At 45.3% G+C, this 19,757-nt stretch overlaps 1 protein-coding gene across 1 annotated transcript in view; it reads left to right on the top strand.

The window, feature by feature from the left end:
- The first annotated feature begins 13,594 nt into the window (after positions 1-13,594).
- Positions 13,595-19,757, top strand: part of LOC123246820 (multidrug and toxin extrusion protein 2-like) — a 34,768-nt gene continuing 28,605 nt past the window's right edge. The window contains exons 1-3 of the mRNA XM_044675609.1: positions 13,595-13,755; positions 15,907-16,008; positions 19,212-19,280. Coding sequence (XP_044531544.1) covers positions 13,606-13,755; positions 15,907-16,008; positions 19,212-19,280 — 321 coding nt within the window. The 5' untranslated portion in view covers positions 13,595-13,605. The remainder of the gene's footprint in view (positions 13,756-15,906; positions 16,009-19,211; positions 19,281-19,757) is intronic.

Below are 19,757 nucleotides of genomic sequence, written 5' to 3' on the forward strand. Positions count from 1 at the left end.
TTAGAAGCCCCCAGCAAGTTGAAATAATACCAGTGGACGCATTGGAAAAGAAGGGAGAAATCCAGGCAGGTGGAAGGGTGAGTGAACGTTCAACTGGGTGTTTGTCTTGATTGTCTAGTGTGCTTTGGATCATTTTGTCCGCTTTTGTGTTTATTGTCTGTCAGCATTTTTGTACACTTTGTGTTCTCTGTTTGTGTACAGGGACTGCTAACTCCATTCCTTCTATAGATAGTCATGGGACAAGGAGAATCCACCCTGCTTTCTCTCATGACTTCCCATTTTTCCATTTTTAAAGCTAGAGACTATAGTTTGTCCATGTCAGTCAAAAAGAGCAAACTTAAGACCTTCTGCTCTGCAGACTGGCTGGTACTTGGCCTGGGGTTGCCAAGAGAAGGGACTCTGGACCTGGGAATAATCTCCAAAGTCAGGGCTGAAATCCTAAATTCAGGTCCACAAGGCCACCCTGATCAGATCCCCTATATCCTCACTTGGCAAAATCTAGTCTTGGACCCACCCTTATGGCTACAGCCCTTCCTGCCCTTGGAACCCCGAGACCCTCTGCAAAGGGTCGTTAGGACTTTGATCCTCTCAGAGGATAAAGGGGAAGCAAGGCAAGGGCTCTCCCAGGGATCATCAGGGTTGGGGGCTTCAGCCCCACCTGTGTTACCTGACTCAGCCTCTGAGCCCCCCAACCTGCAGCCTTTACCCCCACCCTACGCTCCTCTATATCCTCACCCAGGGGCAGATAGTGAGGCAGAGGTAGGAGGACCTCCAATTGGAGGGCCGCCGGCCCATGGCACCCGAAGTTGTGGATGCCAAGGCACCCCTGAACCCCAGGAACCTACTTCAACTTCCACCTTCCCAGTACAGGCAGTGGGCCCAGTGGTTCCTGGGGGACCCCGATTTTATCAATATTGGCCATTCTCCTCCAGTGATCTCTATAACTGGAAAGCCGAGAACCCCACCTTTTCAGAGCAACCTCAGAAACTTATTTCCCTACTAAACTCCATCCTTTTTACCCACAACACGATGTGGGATGACTGCCAGCAGCTTTTGCAGGTCCTTTTTACTACTGAGGAGAAGGAGTGAATCCTCCTAGAGGTCAGGAAGAATGTTCCTGGGAACAATGGCAGACCCACCAACTAGCCTAACCTCATTGATGAGGTGTTCTCCCTGAATCACCCCAACTGGGACTTTGACCAGCCTGAAGGTAGGGAGCATCTCCATGTCTATTGCCAGACTCTCATGGTTGATCTCCGAGCAGCTGCTCTCAGACCCACAAATTTGGCCAAGGTAAATTTAGTTAGACAAGGGCCTGAGGAAGTCCTGCCACCTTCTTGGAAAGGCTGCAGGAAGCGTTCTGCCTATGTACACCTATGGACCCACAGGCGGAGACAAGCAGGGCCGCTGTTCTACTGGCTTTTGTTTATCAATCTGCCCTTGACATCTGGGGGTAGGATTAATGGTGCAGCAACCCCCGTCATGGTCACCCTGAAACCAAATGCAACTCCACTTCAGGTCCACCAATACCCCAGGTCTCTTGAGGCCAGGAGGGGGATAACACCACATATTAACAGGCTCAGAGTGGCAGGCATCCTCATTTCCTGCCAAAGCCCATGGAATACCCCCTCCTACTCATCTACAAACCTGGAAGTCAAGACTTCCTGTCAGTCCAGGACTTGAGAGAAGTTAACCAGAGGGTTGAGGACCTTCACCCCATTGTCCCTAATCCATATACTCTGCTCAGCTCTTACCACCAGACCTCATCTGGTACACCACCCTTGATTTAAAGGATGCTTTCTTTACACTGCTCCTGGCACCTGTTAGCCAGCCCCTGTTTGCCTTTGAGTGGCACGATGACCAGACACAGCGGTTCAGATGACCTTGACGTCTTTGCCCCAAGGGTTTAAAAACGTGCCCACGATCTTCAATGAGGCCCTGGCCTCAGATCTCCGAGAATTCCAGGGAGAACACCCCCACGCGGCCCTCCTCCAATATGTCGATGATCTCTTACTTGCCGCCTCCACTCAGGCCACTTGCGAGGAGGACACTTTGGCTCTACTGAGAACCCTAGAGCAACTCGGGTACAGACTCAGTGCCAGGAAAGTCATCAGAGAGAGAGAGAGAGAGAGAGGTCATGTATCTGGGATATAGACATAGCTTACCCGGGCTATGAAAGAAACTATCCTAGGAATCCCCACCCCAATGGGACCCTGGCAAGTTCGGGAATTTCTTGGGTCGGTAGGATATTGCCACCTCTGGATTCCTGGGTTTGCTGAGCTGGCCCAGCCCCTATACAAGGGTTCCAGAGAAAAGCCAGACTGGACCTGGTCCCCCACCATGGACAATGCCTTTCGGGCACTAAAAAACGCCATGCTAACTGCTCCAGCCCTGGCTCTCCCTAACCCTGAGAAAGTGTTTCAACTCCATGTGGATGAAAAGTAGGGGGATAGCCAAGGGGGTGTTGACACAGAGATTGGGCCCCTGGGACAGACCAGTTGTGTACTTTTCTAAAAGACTGGACCCTATAGCCTCAGGATGGTCCCCCCACATGCGGATCATAGCTGCTGTGGTGCTTCTGGTGCGGGATGCTGACAAACTAACGTTTGGGCAGGCTCTCTATGTAACTACCTCCCACGCCATCGAAGGTATCCTCTGACAGCCTCCCAACAGATGACTATCCAATGCTCGACTTACTCACTATCAGAGTCTCTTATTCAATGCTCCCCAAGTCTTGTTCCGAGTGACTGCCACCCTGAACCCAGAAACCCTGCTGCCTGACTCAGAACTGGATAAGCCCTTGCATGAATGCCAAGAGGTCCTGGCCACTGCCATTTCCACTCATCCAGTTCTCTCTGACATGCCTCTCCCAAATGCAGAATGGGTCTGGTTCACGGATGACAGTAGCTTCATCATAAACGGAGAACAAAAGGCCAGCACAGCGGTGGTGGTCGATGCTTCAGGGAACCTTACGTGGGTGGCCGCCCTTCCCTAAGGGACATCAGCTCAAAAGGTTAATTAATCTTACCTTGCAGAAAACCCTGGAGGGGGTGGCAGGGAAACGCCTAACAGTGTACACTGATAGCAGGTATGTCTTTGCTACTCTACATGTCCATGTACCCATTTATAGAGAAAGGGGCTTCTTGACAGCAGGGGGTAAGGAAATCAAGCACCTGGCCAAAATCACCTCAGGTCACCAAAATGGGGAATCCTTGGAAGCCAGGGGCAACAGAGTGGCAGACCAAGCAGCCTGGGAAGTGGCACTCAGTGCTCCTCTCCTGACTCTCCCAATGATTATCCCACCCCCTCCACCAGAGAATCACAATACTCAGAAAGAGACTTAGAATGGATTAAGAGACACCAAGGGGAGAAGGATGGCCCCTGGTACAGAGACCCAGAAGGCAACAGGATTCTCCCTGAGACTCTGGGACAGTTGCTAAGCACTCATCTGCATCACCTCACCCATCTTGGGGAAAAGAAACTGGCCCAGCTTCTGGAGAAGGGACAACTAAGGTTCCCGGGAAAACAGTTTTCTAGCCCACCTCACAGAGACATGCCGAGCCTGCCAGTTAATGCGTTCCACCAAACCTGGCAAACCTTCTGGCCACTGTTTGCAGGGAGAACACCCCTGACAGTCCTGGGAGATTGACTTTACTGAGGTTAGACCCGGGAAGTTTGGGTTCCAGTACCTCCTTGTTTTCATTGATATCTTTTCAGGATGGCCTGAAGCCTTCCGACTAGGACAGAGACTACCCAAACAGTGGCCAAGAAGCTCTTGGAAGAAATCATTCCCCAATTTGGGTTCCCCACCACCATCTGGTCAGATAATGGTCCAGACTTTGTAAGTAAGATTCTTAAAAAACTCTCAGCCACCCTGGGGATCAATTGGAACCTACATTTTGAGTACAACCCCCAGAGTTCTGGCCAGGTAGAAAGGATGAATGGGACAATTAAGGAGACCTTATCCAAATTGGCCCTCAAGACCATTGTAGACTGGGTGACCCTCCTTCCCTTAGCCCTGTTACAAACCCAGAACACCCCTGGTCCCCACTCTCTAACTCCCTATGAGATACTCTTGGTTCCCTTCCTCCAATTCTACCTAACGCTCCTGTCTCTCCCACTGAGACCACCCCTTGGAGATCTTACACCTATGTTGTTAGGTCTGGCAACCATTCACCATGAATTATGGCCCAGGCTGAAGGATATTTTTCAGGCACCGCCATACCCACCTCATGAGTTCCAACCAGTAGATTGGGTTTGGGTGAAAAGACATAGAAAAAGGAATTTATAGCCCCGATGGAAGGGACCATATGTCACTCTTTTTGTAACACCTTCCTCTCTCAAGATAGACAGCACCGGGCCCTGGATCCACCACTCTCACGTTCGGAAGGCTGACCCGCCTGACCCACAGTCATCCAGACCACCCTGCAGCCAACTGGCAAGGGCACAAGCATCCCACCAACCCCCTCAAAATTCACATACTCAAACAATAGCCATGAATTGGTGTTACCTATGTATCCTCTTGCAATTCCTTACTCATCCTCTAAGCTCCAGAGCCCAAGACTTTCTCTCCCAGAACCCCCATCAACCCTGGAAATGGAACCTAGGCAGCTGGGATTCCTCTTCCGTCTTGCAAACCCGCATAACCCCTGGGGCCCCCCGGTTTTACTCTCTTCCCCTGCCACATCACTGTAACACCCAGATCTTACATGGCAGAGTCTCCTGGAGCCCCACACTGGCACTTCACATATAATGATTACTATATCTGTCCTTCCTCTAACCCAGGACTATTCTATTGTAACTCCCCAGGACAATACTATTGCTCTCACTGGGGATGTGAAACATGCTCAACAGGATTGTCCCCGGCTAGACCAGACCCCTTCCTTTCCCTCTCCTAGGGGCCCCTTGGATGTAAGCTCAGATGAGAGTTAGGACGCCACTTAGCAGAAGGATATAGGGGACCATGGGTTGACTACCAATACCTCAACTTAACAGTCCTCAACCCACAGGACTCTGGCTGGGTTATGGGCCATACTTGGGGAATGAGGACATATGGAAGTGGAACCCAGGAGGCCTGTTCTTCATTAAAAAGGAACCCTGCCCTCAGATTACCCCAGAACACAGCCTTGAATAAGAAATCTCGTACCCCTCCCACCACCAATCCCCCAAGAATGCTGTTTCTTACCTCACTTCGGAATCCCACCCCTCCTCCTCTGGATTCAGACCCAATTCCCCTTTTTTCTGTTCTTTAGGCAGTATTTGATTCACTAAATTCAATGCAAATCTGACTGAGAGCTGCTGGCTCTGTTTGAGCGCTAGACCTCCTTACTACGATGCTGTTGCTCTTAATGCACCCTATAACACCTCCTCTGAACAAAACCCCTCAGAGTGTGCCTGGGGAGACAGACAGACTGGATTGACTCTGGAAACAGTCCTTGGAGGAGGCCATTGTATTGGGACACCACTATGGCCCCACCTGGACTCTGTACCAAATCCTCTCCCCTCACCACCTCTTATACTCTTCCCCCTCCTGGGGCCGATGGTTTGTTCCATCACTGGCCTCACCCCATGCGCCACAAAAGCCACCCTGGAAGCTTCCAAGGAAGTGTGTCTGCTAGTAACTGTATTACCCCATGTCCTTTACCACCCAGGGGAAGCCCTTTATGGGTATTGGGAAGGATATGACCAAGCCCCACGAGTCCGAAGGGAACCCATTACTGCTATCACCCTAGCCACCATCCTTAGCCTGGCCACAGCAGGCACAGGGATAGCATCTCTCACCACCCACCAGCAGAGCCTCTCTGCCCTCCGGGCAGCAGTCGATGAGAACCAAGCCTGCATAGAAGCATCCATCACCCATTTGGAAAAATCTCTCACCTCCCTCTCAGAAGTGGCCCTGCAAAACAGAAGTGGACTAGATCTTATCTTTCGACAACAAGGGGGCTCTGCACAGCCCTGGGGGAAGAAGGTTGCTTTTATTCAGATCATACAGAGTTATTCTGAGACTCTATGACTAAGCTACAGGAAGAGCTAGCCACATGCTAGAGAGGGAGGCTCAGGGGAGTTGGTACGAACAGCTATTCCGATGTTCCCCCTGGCTTACAACCCTAATTTCCACAGTGCTGGAGCCCTTGGTGACCCTTCTTCTCTTTCTCACTATTGGCCCCTGCATCCTAAACAGACTAGTAACTTTTGTCAAAGATTGTATCAACACTGTCCAGCTTATGGTCCTTCAGCAACAATACGGGGCTATCTCCCCTACACCTCCTGTCTGTAATGACATTTAAGAATGATTTCTTTATGACCCAACTCCAGAAGTGGGGAATGTGGAACCTAGGAGGATTCATAATTAAAAATCCTGACCCCTGTATGACATTATGGGCCTGACCCTTGTATGACATTATGGGCCTGACCCTTGTATGACATTATGGTGAAATAGGATTGTCCACAGGAATTCCAAACTTGCAGACCTCTGGTCTCCAGAGCCTAACCTTATCTACCTTGCAGACCTTCCCCTTATCCACAGGATCTCTTCCCTGCAGACTGTTCCCCTTATCTGCAGGATTTCCCAACCTAAAGACATTCCCCTACCCTGTCTCCTGCTGACTACTACTCTATAAAAACTCAAGTCCAGGTACAGCTCAGGGTCACTCACCAGCTTTAGGTAGGAGACCCTAGCTGGAGCTAGACAATAAAGTCCCTTTGCATCTTGCATTGCTGGTTCAAGACTCATTTATTGGGATAATTCTCTGGGCACAACACATGAACAAAACTATACATATTAAAAAACCATCCACACTGAGTAAAGACACTTTGTCAACAAAAACAATTTAAACAAAAATAGTCTTTCCTCTTATTATGGGTGGACTTTGAAGTAGGTTTAATTCCATTTTCTTTTTAAAGACTCCCAAATCTGAAACAGCTTAAATTTAAATATTTAAAATGAATACTTTTTTTTTTAAATGAAGCTCCATTTTCTGTTTTTAATTGTTATGGTACAGGTTCTTCTTTTTAAGTTCTTGTGTCCTTTTAAGAAATTCTCCACCATCACCATTTTCTTTTTTTTTTTTTTTAAACCCTTGTACTTTTGTGTATTGTCTCATAGGTGGAAGATTGGTAAGGGTGGGCAATGGGGGTCAAGTGACTTGCCCAGGGTCACACAGCTGGGAAGTGGCTGAGGCCGGGTTTGACATCACCATTTTCTTGTCCTTCATCAGTACCAAATTTTTTTTCTTGCCTTTGAACTGTATTTTTCCTTTATTGGGTACACCTAGACAGCTTTCCAACCTCTTCCTTCTCCAATTCATTTGGCAGAGACGGAAATTGAGGCAGAGGCATAGTGACTTGCCCAGGATCATATAGTTGCTAAGTGCCTGAGGTCAGATTTGAACTTAGGTCTTCCTGATTTCAGATCCAGCACTCTATCCACTGTGCCAACTTGCAAAGCTTTTTTTCCTTAAAGAGTATCAGTAGCTCTGTATCTTTGCGTTTCTGTCCAGGGATTTCTATACGCTTCTTGCTTCTTGGCAGATTCAACACTGTCAAAGATGGCCAGTATTGATCCCTGAGATGCTTTATGTAATGTTCTCGTCATTTGAATATTTTGTACCTGATTTTACCTTCTTTTATGCCATCCGGGGAGGCACCTGTTGGAAAACCCTTATCAGAGATGCATTTTATTTATTTTTTTACTTTATTCATCTGTGACTTCAGGGAGGAGTTTGTTTAGAAACCTTGTGATATTTGTCTTACCCTCCCTAACTTCCTTGAGTACAGCCTTAGATTTCTTTAGAGCATTTCTTTTCATATCAAAGTCTCTTGTTCCTTTCCTTAATCTGTTGAATTTGATCATCATCTCCAAAGTTACACAGCCATCACTGATGTTGATCTGTTCCTTTGAAATTTTGTCTCAAGGAAGGTTAAAGTCACCAAAAATAGTACTCAATTTGTGGACAAATTTTGGACTCCAGATCAGTCATTTTTTCCCTGTCCCCCCAGTCTCAGCCACTGTGAAGCCTAGTCCATGAGGTTCCAGCAGAGTCTTCAAAGATCCCTACAACCCAAGAACTCATTCCTTAACTCCCTGTGGCAATGGAGCTTCATGTGCTTGTCTGATATTTAAAGGTCATGGATGGGGGCTTTATAATAACATTGAAATATCAATAATAATTATATAATAATCAATAATATCTATAATAATGAATACCATATATTTGTTCATAGTGCTGGGCATATAGTTTGTTTCCAGGTTGTTGTTTTTTTAAACCATATGCAAGGCTGTTAGAGGCAGAGGGGCACAATATAGGGTCCTGGGTTTGGAATCAAGAAGCTCTGGGTTCAAGATCTGGGGAAGTGAATTGTTTTTTGTTTGTTTGTTTTAAATAATTTTTATTTTTTAGAAAAGTTATCATGGTTACATGATTCATGTTCTTACTTTCCCCTTCATCCCCTGACCTCCTCCTACCCCTCAGCCCCCATAGCCGGTGCAAATTTCCACTGGTTTTAACATGTGTCATCAATCAAGACTTATTTCCAAATTGTTGATAGTTGCATTGGTGTGGTAGTTTCGAGTCTACATCCCCAATCATGTCCACCTTAACCTATATGTTCAAGCAGTTGCTTTTCTTCTGTGTTTCCACTCCTGTAGTTCTTCCTCTGAATGTGGGTAGCGTTCTTTTCCATAAATCCCTCAGAATTGTTCTGGATCATTGCATTGCTGCTGGTACAGAAGTCCATTACATTCGATTTTACCACAGTGTATCAGTCTCTGTGTACAATGTTCTTCTGGCTCTGCTCCTTTTGCTCTGCATCAATTCCTGGAGGTCTTTCCAGTTCACATGGAATTCCTCCAGTTTATTATTCCTTTGAGCACAATAGTATTCCATCACCAACAGATACCACAGTTTGTTCAGCCATTCCCCAATTGAAGGACATACCCTCGTTTACCAGTTTTTTGCCACCACAAAAAGCGCAGCTATAAATATTTTCATACAAGTCTGTTTATCTATGATCTCTTTGGGGGTACAAACCCAACAATGGTATGGCTGGATCAAAGGGAAGGCAATATTTTATAGCCCTTTGAGCGTAGTTCCAAATTGCCATCCAGAATGGTTGGATCAGTTCACAACTCCACCAGCAATGCATTAATGTCCCAATTTTGCCACATCCCCTCCAGCATTCATTACTCTCCCCTACTATCATTTTAGTCAATCTGCTAGGTGTGAGGTGATACCTCAGAGTTGTTTTGATTTGCATTTCTCTGATTATTAGAGATTTAGAACACTTTCTCATGTGCTTATTGATAGTTTTGATTTCTTTATTTGAAAATTGCCTATTCATGTCCCTTGCCCATTTATCAATTGGGGAATGGCTTGATTTTTTATACAATTGATTTAACTCCTTGTATATTTGAGTAATTAGATCCCTGTCAGAGTTTTTTGTTATAAAGATTTTTTCCCAATTTGTTGTTTCCCTTCTGATTTTGGTTGCATTGTTTTTGTTTGTACAAAAGCTTTTTTAATTTAGTATAATCAAAATCATTTATTTTACATTTTGTAATTTTCTCTAACTCTTGCTGGAAGTGGATTGTTTTAGCCTCCCTAACTTCCTTACATTCTGCCTTTGATTTCTTTAGAGCGCTTCTTCTCACATCCAAGTCTCTGGTTCATTTCCTTAATCTGTTGAGTTTGTTCATCATCTCCCAAGATGCACAGCCTGCCCCTGAGTCTCAGTGATGCCTGAGCTTGGGAGGACTTGACTTATGAGGGGCACAAGTGAGACGAAGGTAAAAATGAACTATGTAGAATAAAACAAAACCATTGCAAATCAAGCTAAGATGGCTCTATGTGTGTGGAAACATGAGAACATCGGAATATCCCTGAATTACCACCTAGTTTTTGTAGTATGAAGGTGATGCTAAGATGGTGGAGATGGAGAAAGATGGGCAGGCGGTGGAATATGGTCCCAAGGAAAAAGGTGCTGATTATTGGCTAGGTGCCAAAGTGCTTTGCCCTGTTGGTGTCTAAGTCAAGTTTGGCAGCTCTGTTGGGATGAAGGTGTTGGGGTTTGAGCAGGAGCTGCTTCCACTGGAGCTCCAGGAAGGAGGGAGGAAAAACGCTTAGAGCAGACCAAGTGGGACTTGAACCCTTTCTCTAGTATCCTCCCTCCAGCTCCCCCAGAAAATGATCTCAAGGAGGGAGGAGGGAAGAGGGGGAACGATGTACAGTGGTTGGAGATCAGGATGATATTTTTCCTTTCGCAACTGACCTGGGAATCTTCCATGATCTCCAAGGATGGCAGAGGTGGTCTTTCCTGAAAAGGCATCTGGGTGGCAAAGAAAAGCCACGTGGTCAAAGGCATAACATATATTCTTCCCAAGGAGATGAGGCTGTTAAGTGCAAGAGCAGCCCATCAATGCCATATTCGTACTCTGAGGGCTTCTTTTCCTCCCTCCCCCAAACATCCTGAGTTGAAACCAAATCATAATGACAACAACAATCAAGACTACAAACAAGACTGTTGTATCTATGCCACAAGTTAAGGTTTGAAAATGCTTTAAATATGTTCTCATTTAATCCTCATAGCAAATAAATCCCCATTTTATAGGTGAAGAAACTGAGGATGAGAAAGATGAAGTGACTCGCCCAAGGTCACAAAGCTAATAAGAGCCCAAGACAGTATTCTAATTTGGTTCTTCCTGATTCTAAGCCCTTCACTCTCCACTGCCTCCCCTAGATTGGACATCTCAGTCACCATCTTTGAAATTCGGGAAATTTTTTTTTTAATTGAAATGAGTAGCTTGCCTTTTCATTCATTCTCTGCTGGTTTGTGGGGGCGGGAGCTAGAGGAAGTGGGCACAGATTGCAAGGAGGTGGATTTCAGCTCAATTCTTGAAGGAATTCTTGAAGAGGCAGGCCTGCCCATGCTGTGTGCTAGCTGGGTGACCCTCAGAAAATCACTGAAACTCTCAGTGCCCTCCTCGCCTTCACCTTCGCCATGTTTCTCCAAATGATTGAGAGAATGAACCCCTCTTCAGCAAAGAATTTTGTTTATGGGTAAATTATATGTATTTGCAGCTCTACTAATGCTACATTATGAATCATGCACAAAAATCAACATCAAAAAGGAGAGAAAGGTAAAAGAAGTCATTTTATAATATATTTATTAATGTGCAAAATCCTTTTACTCTCATTAAAGTTATTAATTTTTTTTCTTTCTAAGTATTGATACTAATAGCATATATTCCATGTTCCAAGCACCTAACCAGTTTGGAATTTTTTTTTAACCTTACCTTCCTTCTTAGGCTCAATGCTGTATATTGGTTCTGAGACAGAAGAGGGCTAGACAATGGGATTAAATGACTTGCCCAGGGTCATACAGCTAAACTAAGGGCTTTTCATGCCCTTTATTTGCTTCTTAGAATTTGGCTTTCTACCTGTGTGACCCTGGACAAGTCACTTAACCCCCTTTGCCCAGCCCTTACTGCTCTTCTGCCTTGGAACCAATACACAGTACTGATTCTGAAGCCATCCAGCAGCTCCATGAAGATTTCTAGTGGGTAGGACACTCAGAAAGGGGAACCAAGGACTGAGTGAAAATGGGTTACGGGTTAAGGATTAATGGAAAGAGAGCATAAGGCGAGAATAAAGATGTCTGGGATAAGGTAGTTAGACTGCGAGTAAGCTCTGATGGTCAAGAGCTTCCATGGTTCAGAGCTTCTTCCTCAACCGCCCTATCGCTACTTTTATTGGGGTTACAGCAGTATGGGGGGAAGGGGAGAGCCCAGTGGTCTGATGCATTCACACAGTGAGGTAATCATCAGGAGACACAAACTGCCCAGACTAAGACCCAGATTAGGAGTTTGATACATATGTTAATTGATTATCGTAAGTAAAATAAGGAGCCTGAGATAACTGAGGGCTCTTCCAGAGTGTAGCCTTAGGGAAGGGCTAGGAATCTGGCCAGGTTGAGGTTCAATGGAACTCAAGATTCCAGAAATCAATCATTAGCCATAGAAGAGTCAGTTTTTGAGCACTCTTGAAATAATATCACAATGAATGTATACCTGGATTGCTACAGACTCTAACATAGACAGGAAGAGTTTTGAAGAAAAGTGTAAGCATGAATAAGGACCATAAAGTGAATTTGTTTAGTATAAAAATTCTCATCTCCATGGATGGGGCAGATTAATAGTTGCCACCAAAGTATAGGTGCAGGCTCACTCATGATATCAAACGGGAGGACATTTTTGGTTATTTATTGTTGTTCAGTTGTGTTTTTTGGGGGGAGGGACTTTAATTAATTTTAATTAAGGCTATTTTACCATGGTTTCAAGATTCATGTTTTTTCCCTGCCCTCCTCCCACCCCACTCCCATAGTTGATGGGTTTTACTTGTGCCAGTGATCAAGACCTATTTCCATATTACTGATATTTGCACTAGGGTGGTCCTTTACACTAGAGTCTCCATCCCCAATCATATCCCCATCATCCCATGTGATCAAGTGGTTGTTTTTCTTCTGTGTTTCTGCTCCCACAGTTCTTTCTCTGGGTGTGAATAGCGTTCTTTTCTCACAGGTCCCTCAGAATTGTCTTGGATCATTGCAATACATTTTTATTTTTATTTTATTTTATAGGCAATGGGGGTCAAGTGACTTGCCCAGGGTCACACAGCTGGGAAGTGTCTGAGGTTAGATTTGAACCTAGGACCTCCTGCCTCTCAATCCACTGAGCCACCCAGCTGCCCCCTTGCAATACATCTTTAAATTAAATTATTTAGATAGGGGCTCACCCCCCAAAAATTTGTTCAGGACTCCTAAAATCCCAATGGTGGTCTAGTTTCTGACATACACTTGACTGTGGAATCATGAAGGAATCTCTGGGCAGGAGGTAGAGTGGAAAGAGCTCTAGAGTCAAGGAATTGGGTTCATAATCCCACCTCTGCTACTTCCAGCCTGTGTGGTCCTGGGCAAGTGAATTCATTTCTTTGGGCCTCAGTTTCCTTCTCTGTAAAATGAGGGGGTGGGTAATTTGGCTTCTATGATTCCTTCCAGATCTATAGGGATGATTCTTTGAAGCCACCCTCTGCCTATGACTTGGATGGAGCTGGGGTGTCCACATTTAGGACAGTCCAGAACGGCCCAGCTGTACTGGACTGAAGTCCCAGAGCTGGCCTGAGCCAGGAGGGGCCAGCTCTAGGCCAAAGGGCCAGTGGACATCCTTCCACCAAAGGCCAGCAATATAGGGTTGGGAGTTCGGCAGGTCCCTTAGCTAAGGAGTGGGAGGAGCGTGTCCGAGCTCTTTGCCTTGGTCCACCCCTTCTATGGGTCTCGTCTGGCCATTTGGCCTTGACTGTCCAATTCCTCCTTGGCTCTGCCCTCCTCACACAACCCCACCCCTTGGGCGGCTGCCCTCTTTTATTTATTCATTACCTGCCTTCCAGGGATCCCCAGGTGGCTCCAGGGAAAGAGAGAGAAGGTCGGGCTCTTCCCCGGCTCTCACATTCCGCCTCTGGGGCTGAAGGCCAGGCAGGGTCCGAGGACCAGCTCTGGTTTGGTTTGGGGCCGATTCTCCATCTGCAGCGGGAGACCTGCGAGCCTGGAGGCAGAATGGAGCAGCTCCCGGGAATCCCTGCCGAGGGCCCTTCTGGAGACAACAAGAGCACCCAGGAGGCGTCCTCCAGGAAGGGACTCCGGAAGATCATCCCAGAAGGCTTTATGGCAGAACTCTATAGGCTCTTCGTTCTGGCTGGCCCCATGGTAAGAGGACAGGGCAGGGGAGGAGGGAAGAGCAGAGGTCCCCATTTCCCATCACCCCGAGATATAAACAGGGGGAGGCTGGACCATTGGAATTCGGGAAAGACCTCAGAGCTCACCGGATCCAAATCCTTAATTTTCCAGACGAGGAAATGGGCTCCGATGGGACTTTGGGGTCATGGGATAGGAAATGTCAAAAGGGGAGAAGCTTGCACCCCAGACGCTCGCCCTAAATGGGGTGGGGGAGGGAAGGCAGAGGTGGGCTCTGTCCACCCCCCTCGCCCTTCCCCCCAAACTAGATCTCTCTCCCCACTGCTTTCTCTAGTGTCCTTGGGAAAGGAGGCTTCCCAGCCCCCCTCCGCCCCCTGCAATCTTTCTCCCAATTGCTGGAGTCTGAGCAGCAGAAGTTCTCCTTCACCTGAGGCTTCCCAGGACACCATATGCCGGCAGGGGGGAGCAAGGCGCCCAGAGGGGGAGCTGGATAGAGGGTCGGACTCAAGTTCAAATCCAGCCTCAGACCCCTCCTAGCTGTGGGACTCAGGGCAAAAGAAGTCACCTGGCTACCTCAGTTTCTTCATTTGTGAAATGGGGTTCCAAACAGCTCCCACCTGTGCTGGGAGGATCAAAATGGATAATATTTATGAAGCACTTTATAAGCCTTAAATTTACATTATAGAGGTACTGGCTGTGATTATGATTACTAGAGAAAGTCCAAGCCAGGAGTGACCATTCAGGGCCAGCCAAGTGGCACACTGGATATAACAACAGTCCTGGAGTCAGGAAGACTCATCTTTATGAGTTCAAATCTGGCCTCAGACACTTAATATTAATAGCTGTATGACCTTGGACAAGTCACTTAATCCTGTTTGTCTCAGTTTCCTCATGTGTAAAATGAGCTCCACAAGGAAATGGCAAATCACTAGTATCTTTGACAAGAAACCCCCAAATAAGGTCCCATCAACTCAGACAGGACTGAACAATAATCAAAACAACCATTAGAAAAGTTTTCTTTCCTCTTTCTCTTGGTTTTCCATGCTCTTGCGGTCTTTTCCGATTTTTACTTCAGCACCCCACAGATGATATTTGTTCTGGGTCCGTGATTTTTTCCCCTCTAATAGAATATAAACTCCTCAAGAACAAGAACAAGAAGAGGAAGACTAGGGTCCCTCACTGCACATGGAGACTTTTCTCTTTGCCTCATTTTATTTCTGTACCTTCAGTGCTTGGCACAGAATGGGTTCTTTTTTTCTTTTTTCTTTTTCTCTAAACCCTCACCTTCCATCTTAGAATCAATACTCTGTATTGGTTCCAAGGCAGAAGAGCAGTCAGGCCTCTAGGCAGTTAGGATTAAGTGACTTGTTCAGGGTCACACAGCTAGGATGTATCTGCCCCAGAGAGTAGGTTCTTAATAAATGTCTATCAAGAGGTAGCTAAGTAGTACAGTGGATAGAACATTAGGCCTGGCATTGGGAGGACCTGAATTCAAATTTGGCCTTAGACGCTTCCAAGCTGGGCAAGCCACTTACCTCCAATTGCCTAGCTCTCTCTTTTTTTTAAATAAGCAATGGGGGTCAAGTGACTTGCCCAGGGTCACACAGCTGGGAAGTTTCTGAGGCCAGATTTGAACCCAAGACCTCCCATCCCTAGGCCTGGCTCTCAATCCACTGAGCTACCCAGCTGCCCCCTGTCACCTCTCTTTTGTTTTAAAAGGAATGCTAAGACATAAAGTAAGAGTATCAGAAAAATCCATCCATGTTCATTGAATTGAATTGAGATGAACATAGACCTGCTGGTAGAAGCCAGAGAGGAGTTACTCTGGGAGAGTCCATCATGCTCAGTTAGTGCGGTGGGAAGAGGGCCTCCCTGAGAATCAGAAGATCTCGATGCAAATCCTGCCTCTGCTAAATTTGTATTACTTTGGGCAAGTGACTTCCATTTCCTTGGCTTCGATTTTCTTCCTTATAAAATGAGGGGGTTGGACTCAGTGCTATCTATGGTCCTATCTAGCTCCAAGTCAAATGATTTCCTACCCCCCAAGATTCTGGGAACTCTTCACTTGTTCCTCTTTGCAAAAGAGATAATATTTGTAATGCACTTAGCTCAGTGCCTGGCACACAGTGGGTACCTAACCAATGCTCATCCTCTTCCCTCTAGTTCCTATACCAACTATTGATTTTCATGATCTTCGTGGTAAGCACCATCTTCTGTGGGCACCTAGGAAAGCTGGAGTTGGCTGCGGTGACGTTGGGAGTGGCAGTGAGTTCTTTTCTCTATTCTCTTTGGGGAAGGGGGTTGAGGAAGACCATCCCTTCTTGGAGAAAGGCTACAGTTCTGCTCCCTTCTCTACTATCACTTCCATTTCTGAACACCCCTCAAGTGGCATTCCCCGTCCTCAGGGCTCCTTCCCCAGAGATGTCTGCTATTATTTAGCAGAGAAGATCTACTACATATGACTAAGGACCAGGGATCTTAGAAGTCCTCATTTACTTGAAAACTCCTTCATGAGGGGGGCAGTCCAGTGGTCCGGTCTAGAGATAGGAGGTCCTGAGTTCAACTGTGGCCTCAGACAATTCCTAATTGTGTGACCCTGGGCAAGTCACTTAACCTCCATTACCTAGCCCTTGCCACTCTTCTGCCTTGGAACTAATACATAATGTTGATTCTAACACAGAAGGTAAGGATTAAAAAACAAAATTCCTCCATGAGACCTTTCCCCATATTCACAGCTGCTAATGCCTTGATCACACAATTGACTTGTATTAATATATTATTGTTTGTTTTTAAATTTCTAGATTACATGTTGATACAATTAAAAAAAACTCTATCCTCCATCTTACAATCACTATAAATATTGGCTCCAAGGAAGGAAGCTGTAAGGGCTAGGCATTTGAGGGTAAGTGACTTGCCTAGGGCAATACAATAAGGAAGTGTCTGAGGATAGATTTGACCCCAGGACCTCCTATCTCTAGACCTGGCTCTCCTAGCTGCCCTGATACAATTTTTATTAAATGACCATACTTTCCCCTGAAAGAATATAGTCAGTTTTGCTGGGTAGTTGATTCTTAGTTGTAGACCCAGTTCCCTTGCCTTCCAGAATATCATAGTCCAAGGCTTATGGTCCTTCAATGTGGAGGCTTCTAGGTCCTGTGTGATCCTGACTGGGGCTCCATGATATCTAAATTGTTTCTTTCTAGCTGCATGTAGCATTTTCTCCCTGGCCTGGGAGCTCTTGAACTTGGCTATAACATTCCTGGGAGTTGTCTTTTGTAGATTTAATGCAGAAGGTGATCTGTGGATTCTTTCAGTCTCTATTTTACCATCTTGTTCAAGGATATCTGGGTAGTTTTCTTGGATAATTTCCTATGTAGCATGATGTCTAGGCTTTTTTTTTTTGTTTTTTGTTATAACTTATGGATAGTCCAATGATTCTTAAATTGTCTCTCTTGTATCTATTTCCCAGGTCAATTTTTTTTTATGAGGGAGTTCATATTTTCTATTTTTTTCATTTTTAAAATTTTGTTTTTATAATTTCTTGATGTCTTGGGAAGTCATTAGCTTCTAATTGACCAATTCCAATTTTTAAAGACTAAATTTCTTTCATTAACTTTTGATTCTCCTTTTTCTTTTAATCTACTGTTCTTTTCAAGTTGTTCTTTTCATCTTTCAACTTTTTTTTGTCTCATTTTTCCAATTGGTCAATTCTGACGTTTAAGAGACCATTTTCTTATTTTAGTTCATCTTCCTCCCATTTCCTAATGACCTATTTTGCTTTTTAAGCTATTTTCCTCCTTTCCCCAATTTTCTTCTATCTATCTTTTTTGGTTTTTGAATTCTTTTTTGAGTTCTTTCAGAGCCTGAGTCCAGTTTCCTGGATTTTTTGAAGTTTTGCTTGATATTCCTTGGATCTCATCCTCCTCTGCTGGTTCTGTTCTTTGTTCTTTATCTCCATATAAGTTTTCAATTGTAACTTCCTTTTTCTTCTATTGTTTACTTATATTCCCCCCCTCCCCCCCCCCCCCCCTGGACTGTACTCTGGCTCTTCTGTTTGTTTACTGGACCTGGGTGTTTGAGCTATTCTGTCCTGAAGGAAATCTTAGGTTGTCTCTCCCTGCTCTGCTGGTATACTGGATTAGATCAGTTGAGCTGACCTACTGAGCCAATCTGCCCTGAGGCTAAATCTTCACCAGCTGCCTTGGAGGCTGAGGGTGCCCAACCAGCTGGCCCTTCCCAGTTCCTCCCTGCAAGCCACAGAGTTCTGACCTTCATGTGGTGGTACTGAAGTACACTGTTATGGCTGCAGCCTTCACCCTGGAATCTCAGAGTCAGTCCAAGTCTTATTGCAGGTCTCAGTGCAGTAGGTGGGAGAAGGGTGTCAGGTCTCTCCCTTATATTATGGATCAACTCTCTCTGTCTGCCTTTCAAGTTGTATTCAGCAGGAGAGTCCTGTAGCTCCATCTTGTTGTTGGGTTTGGATTTCTGTCTTTTTTAAAGCTCTTTTTAAAGATTGTCATGGAAGGAGAGTCAGAGAGGTTTTGGCTTCTACTGCTTCTAAGTCACCATCTTGACTCTGCCCCAATATAATTTTTAATATTCATTTTCTAACATTTTGTGATCCATGTTCTTTCCCTCCACTCCACCCTCTCTTCCTCCCCAATATGGGCAGGTAATATGATCTGGGTTGTACATGAATCCTCATACAATATTTATTTTCATGATCATTATGTTGTGAAAGAAAACACATTTTGCTTACTGTGGAGAAAAACCTTGTATTTATTTGAGTGTGGTAGTTAGAATATAAGCTCCTTGAGGACAGACAATGGTCTCTTTTTTCTTTTTCTTCCTCAGTACCTGACATAAAATAGGTGATTAATTAATTGGTGTTGATTATTTGTATTTATTTGTGTATAATGGTATAGTGAATAGAGTGTTGGGCCTAGAGTCAGTTCCCGGGTTAAATTCTGACTTCAGACACTTCCTAGCTGTGTGACCCTGGGCAAGTCACTTCACCTTGCTTGCCTCAGTTTCTTCATCTGTCAAATGAGTTAGAGAAGGAAATTATGCCTGTATTTTAACTGTATGACCCTGGGCAAGTTATTTAACTTTGTTTGCCTCAGTTTCCTCATCTGTCAAATGAGTTGGAGAAGGAAATGATAACTATATCTTAGCTGTGTCATTGTGGGCAAGTCATTTAACTCTTTTTCCTTTAGTGTCCTCATCTGTCAAGGAAAGGGCAAATTCCTCTAGTATTTTTGCCAAGAAAACCTCAAATGGAGTCAGGAAGAGTCAGATGTGACTGATTTATGTATCAACATATATGTACTTGTCTCCCTTGTTAGAATGTAAACTCCCTGAGGTCAGGCGATGGTCTCTCTTTTTTTCCTCTGGTGCCTGGAATTCTGTAGGGGATTAATAAATGGGTGTTGATTGACTGATGCTCTTTGTGGATTTTTTTGCCCTAGTTTGTCAACATCTGTGGAGTTTCAGTTGGTTATGGGATGGCCTCGGCGTGTGACACACTGATGTCTCAGGTAGGAGTTGGTTCACTTCAGCTGCCACTGAGGATTCTCCATCTCCTTTGATCCGGGGAAATATCAGAGAAGTCACCTGGTCTCTCTTCTCTCAAGTTAAATATTCAGAAGCAGGTTCATTAGGTTCCCATTGCGTAAATCTAGGCAAATTAAGTTTACTTTAGGCTATTCGGAGAGAGGCAGAGTGTCTGGGTAATAAAGGCATAGTGTCCAGAGGCAGAGAGTAAAAAGCTGAACTCAGAGATAGGGAGCCCGGGTCCAAGTCCCATCTCAAATCCATCCTGCTAATGAGCCTCTGGAGAAGTCGCTAACTTCCAGGCTTCCAAGCAGTTCTCTGAGCTGCAGAACAGATACTCTTCTTAATTTCTTTACCGATAATCTCCTAAATCAATAACATCACAGGTCTTAAAAAAAAGATGTCCAGAACTCAGGAGGCAATCATTCAGTCGTCTTCTTTCCTGTTCAGACCTTAAGTAG

This window comes from Gracilinanus agilis, chromosome 4 (assembly GCF_016433145.1).
Source record: "Gracilinanus agilis isolate LMUSP501 chromosome 4, AgileGrace, whole genome shotgun sequence".
Classification (NCBI taxonomy): Eukaryota; Metazoa; Chordata; class Mammalia; order Didelphimorphia; family Didelphidae; genus Gracilinanus; species Gracilinanus agilis.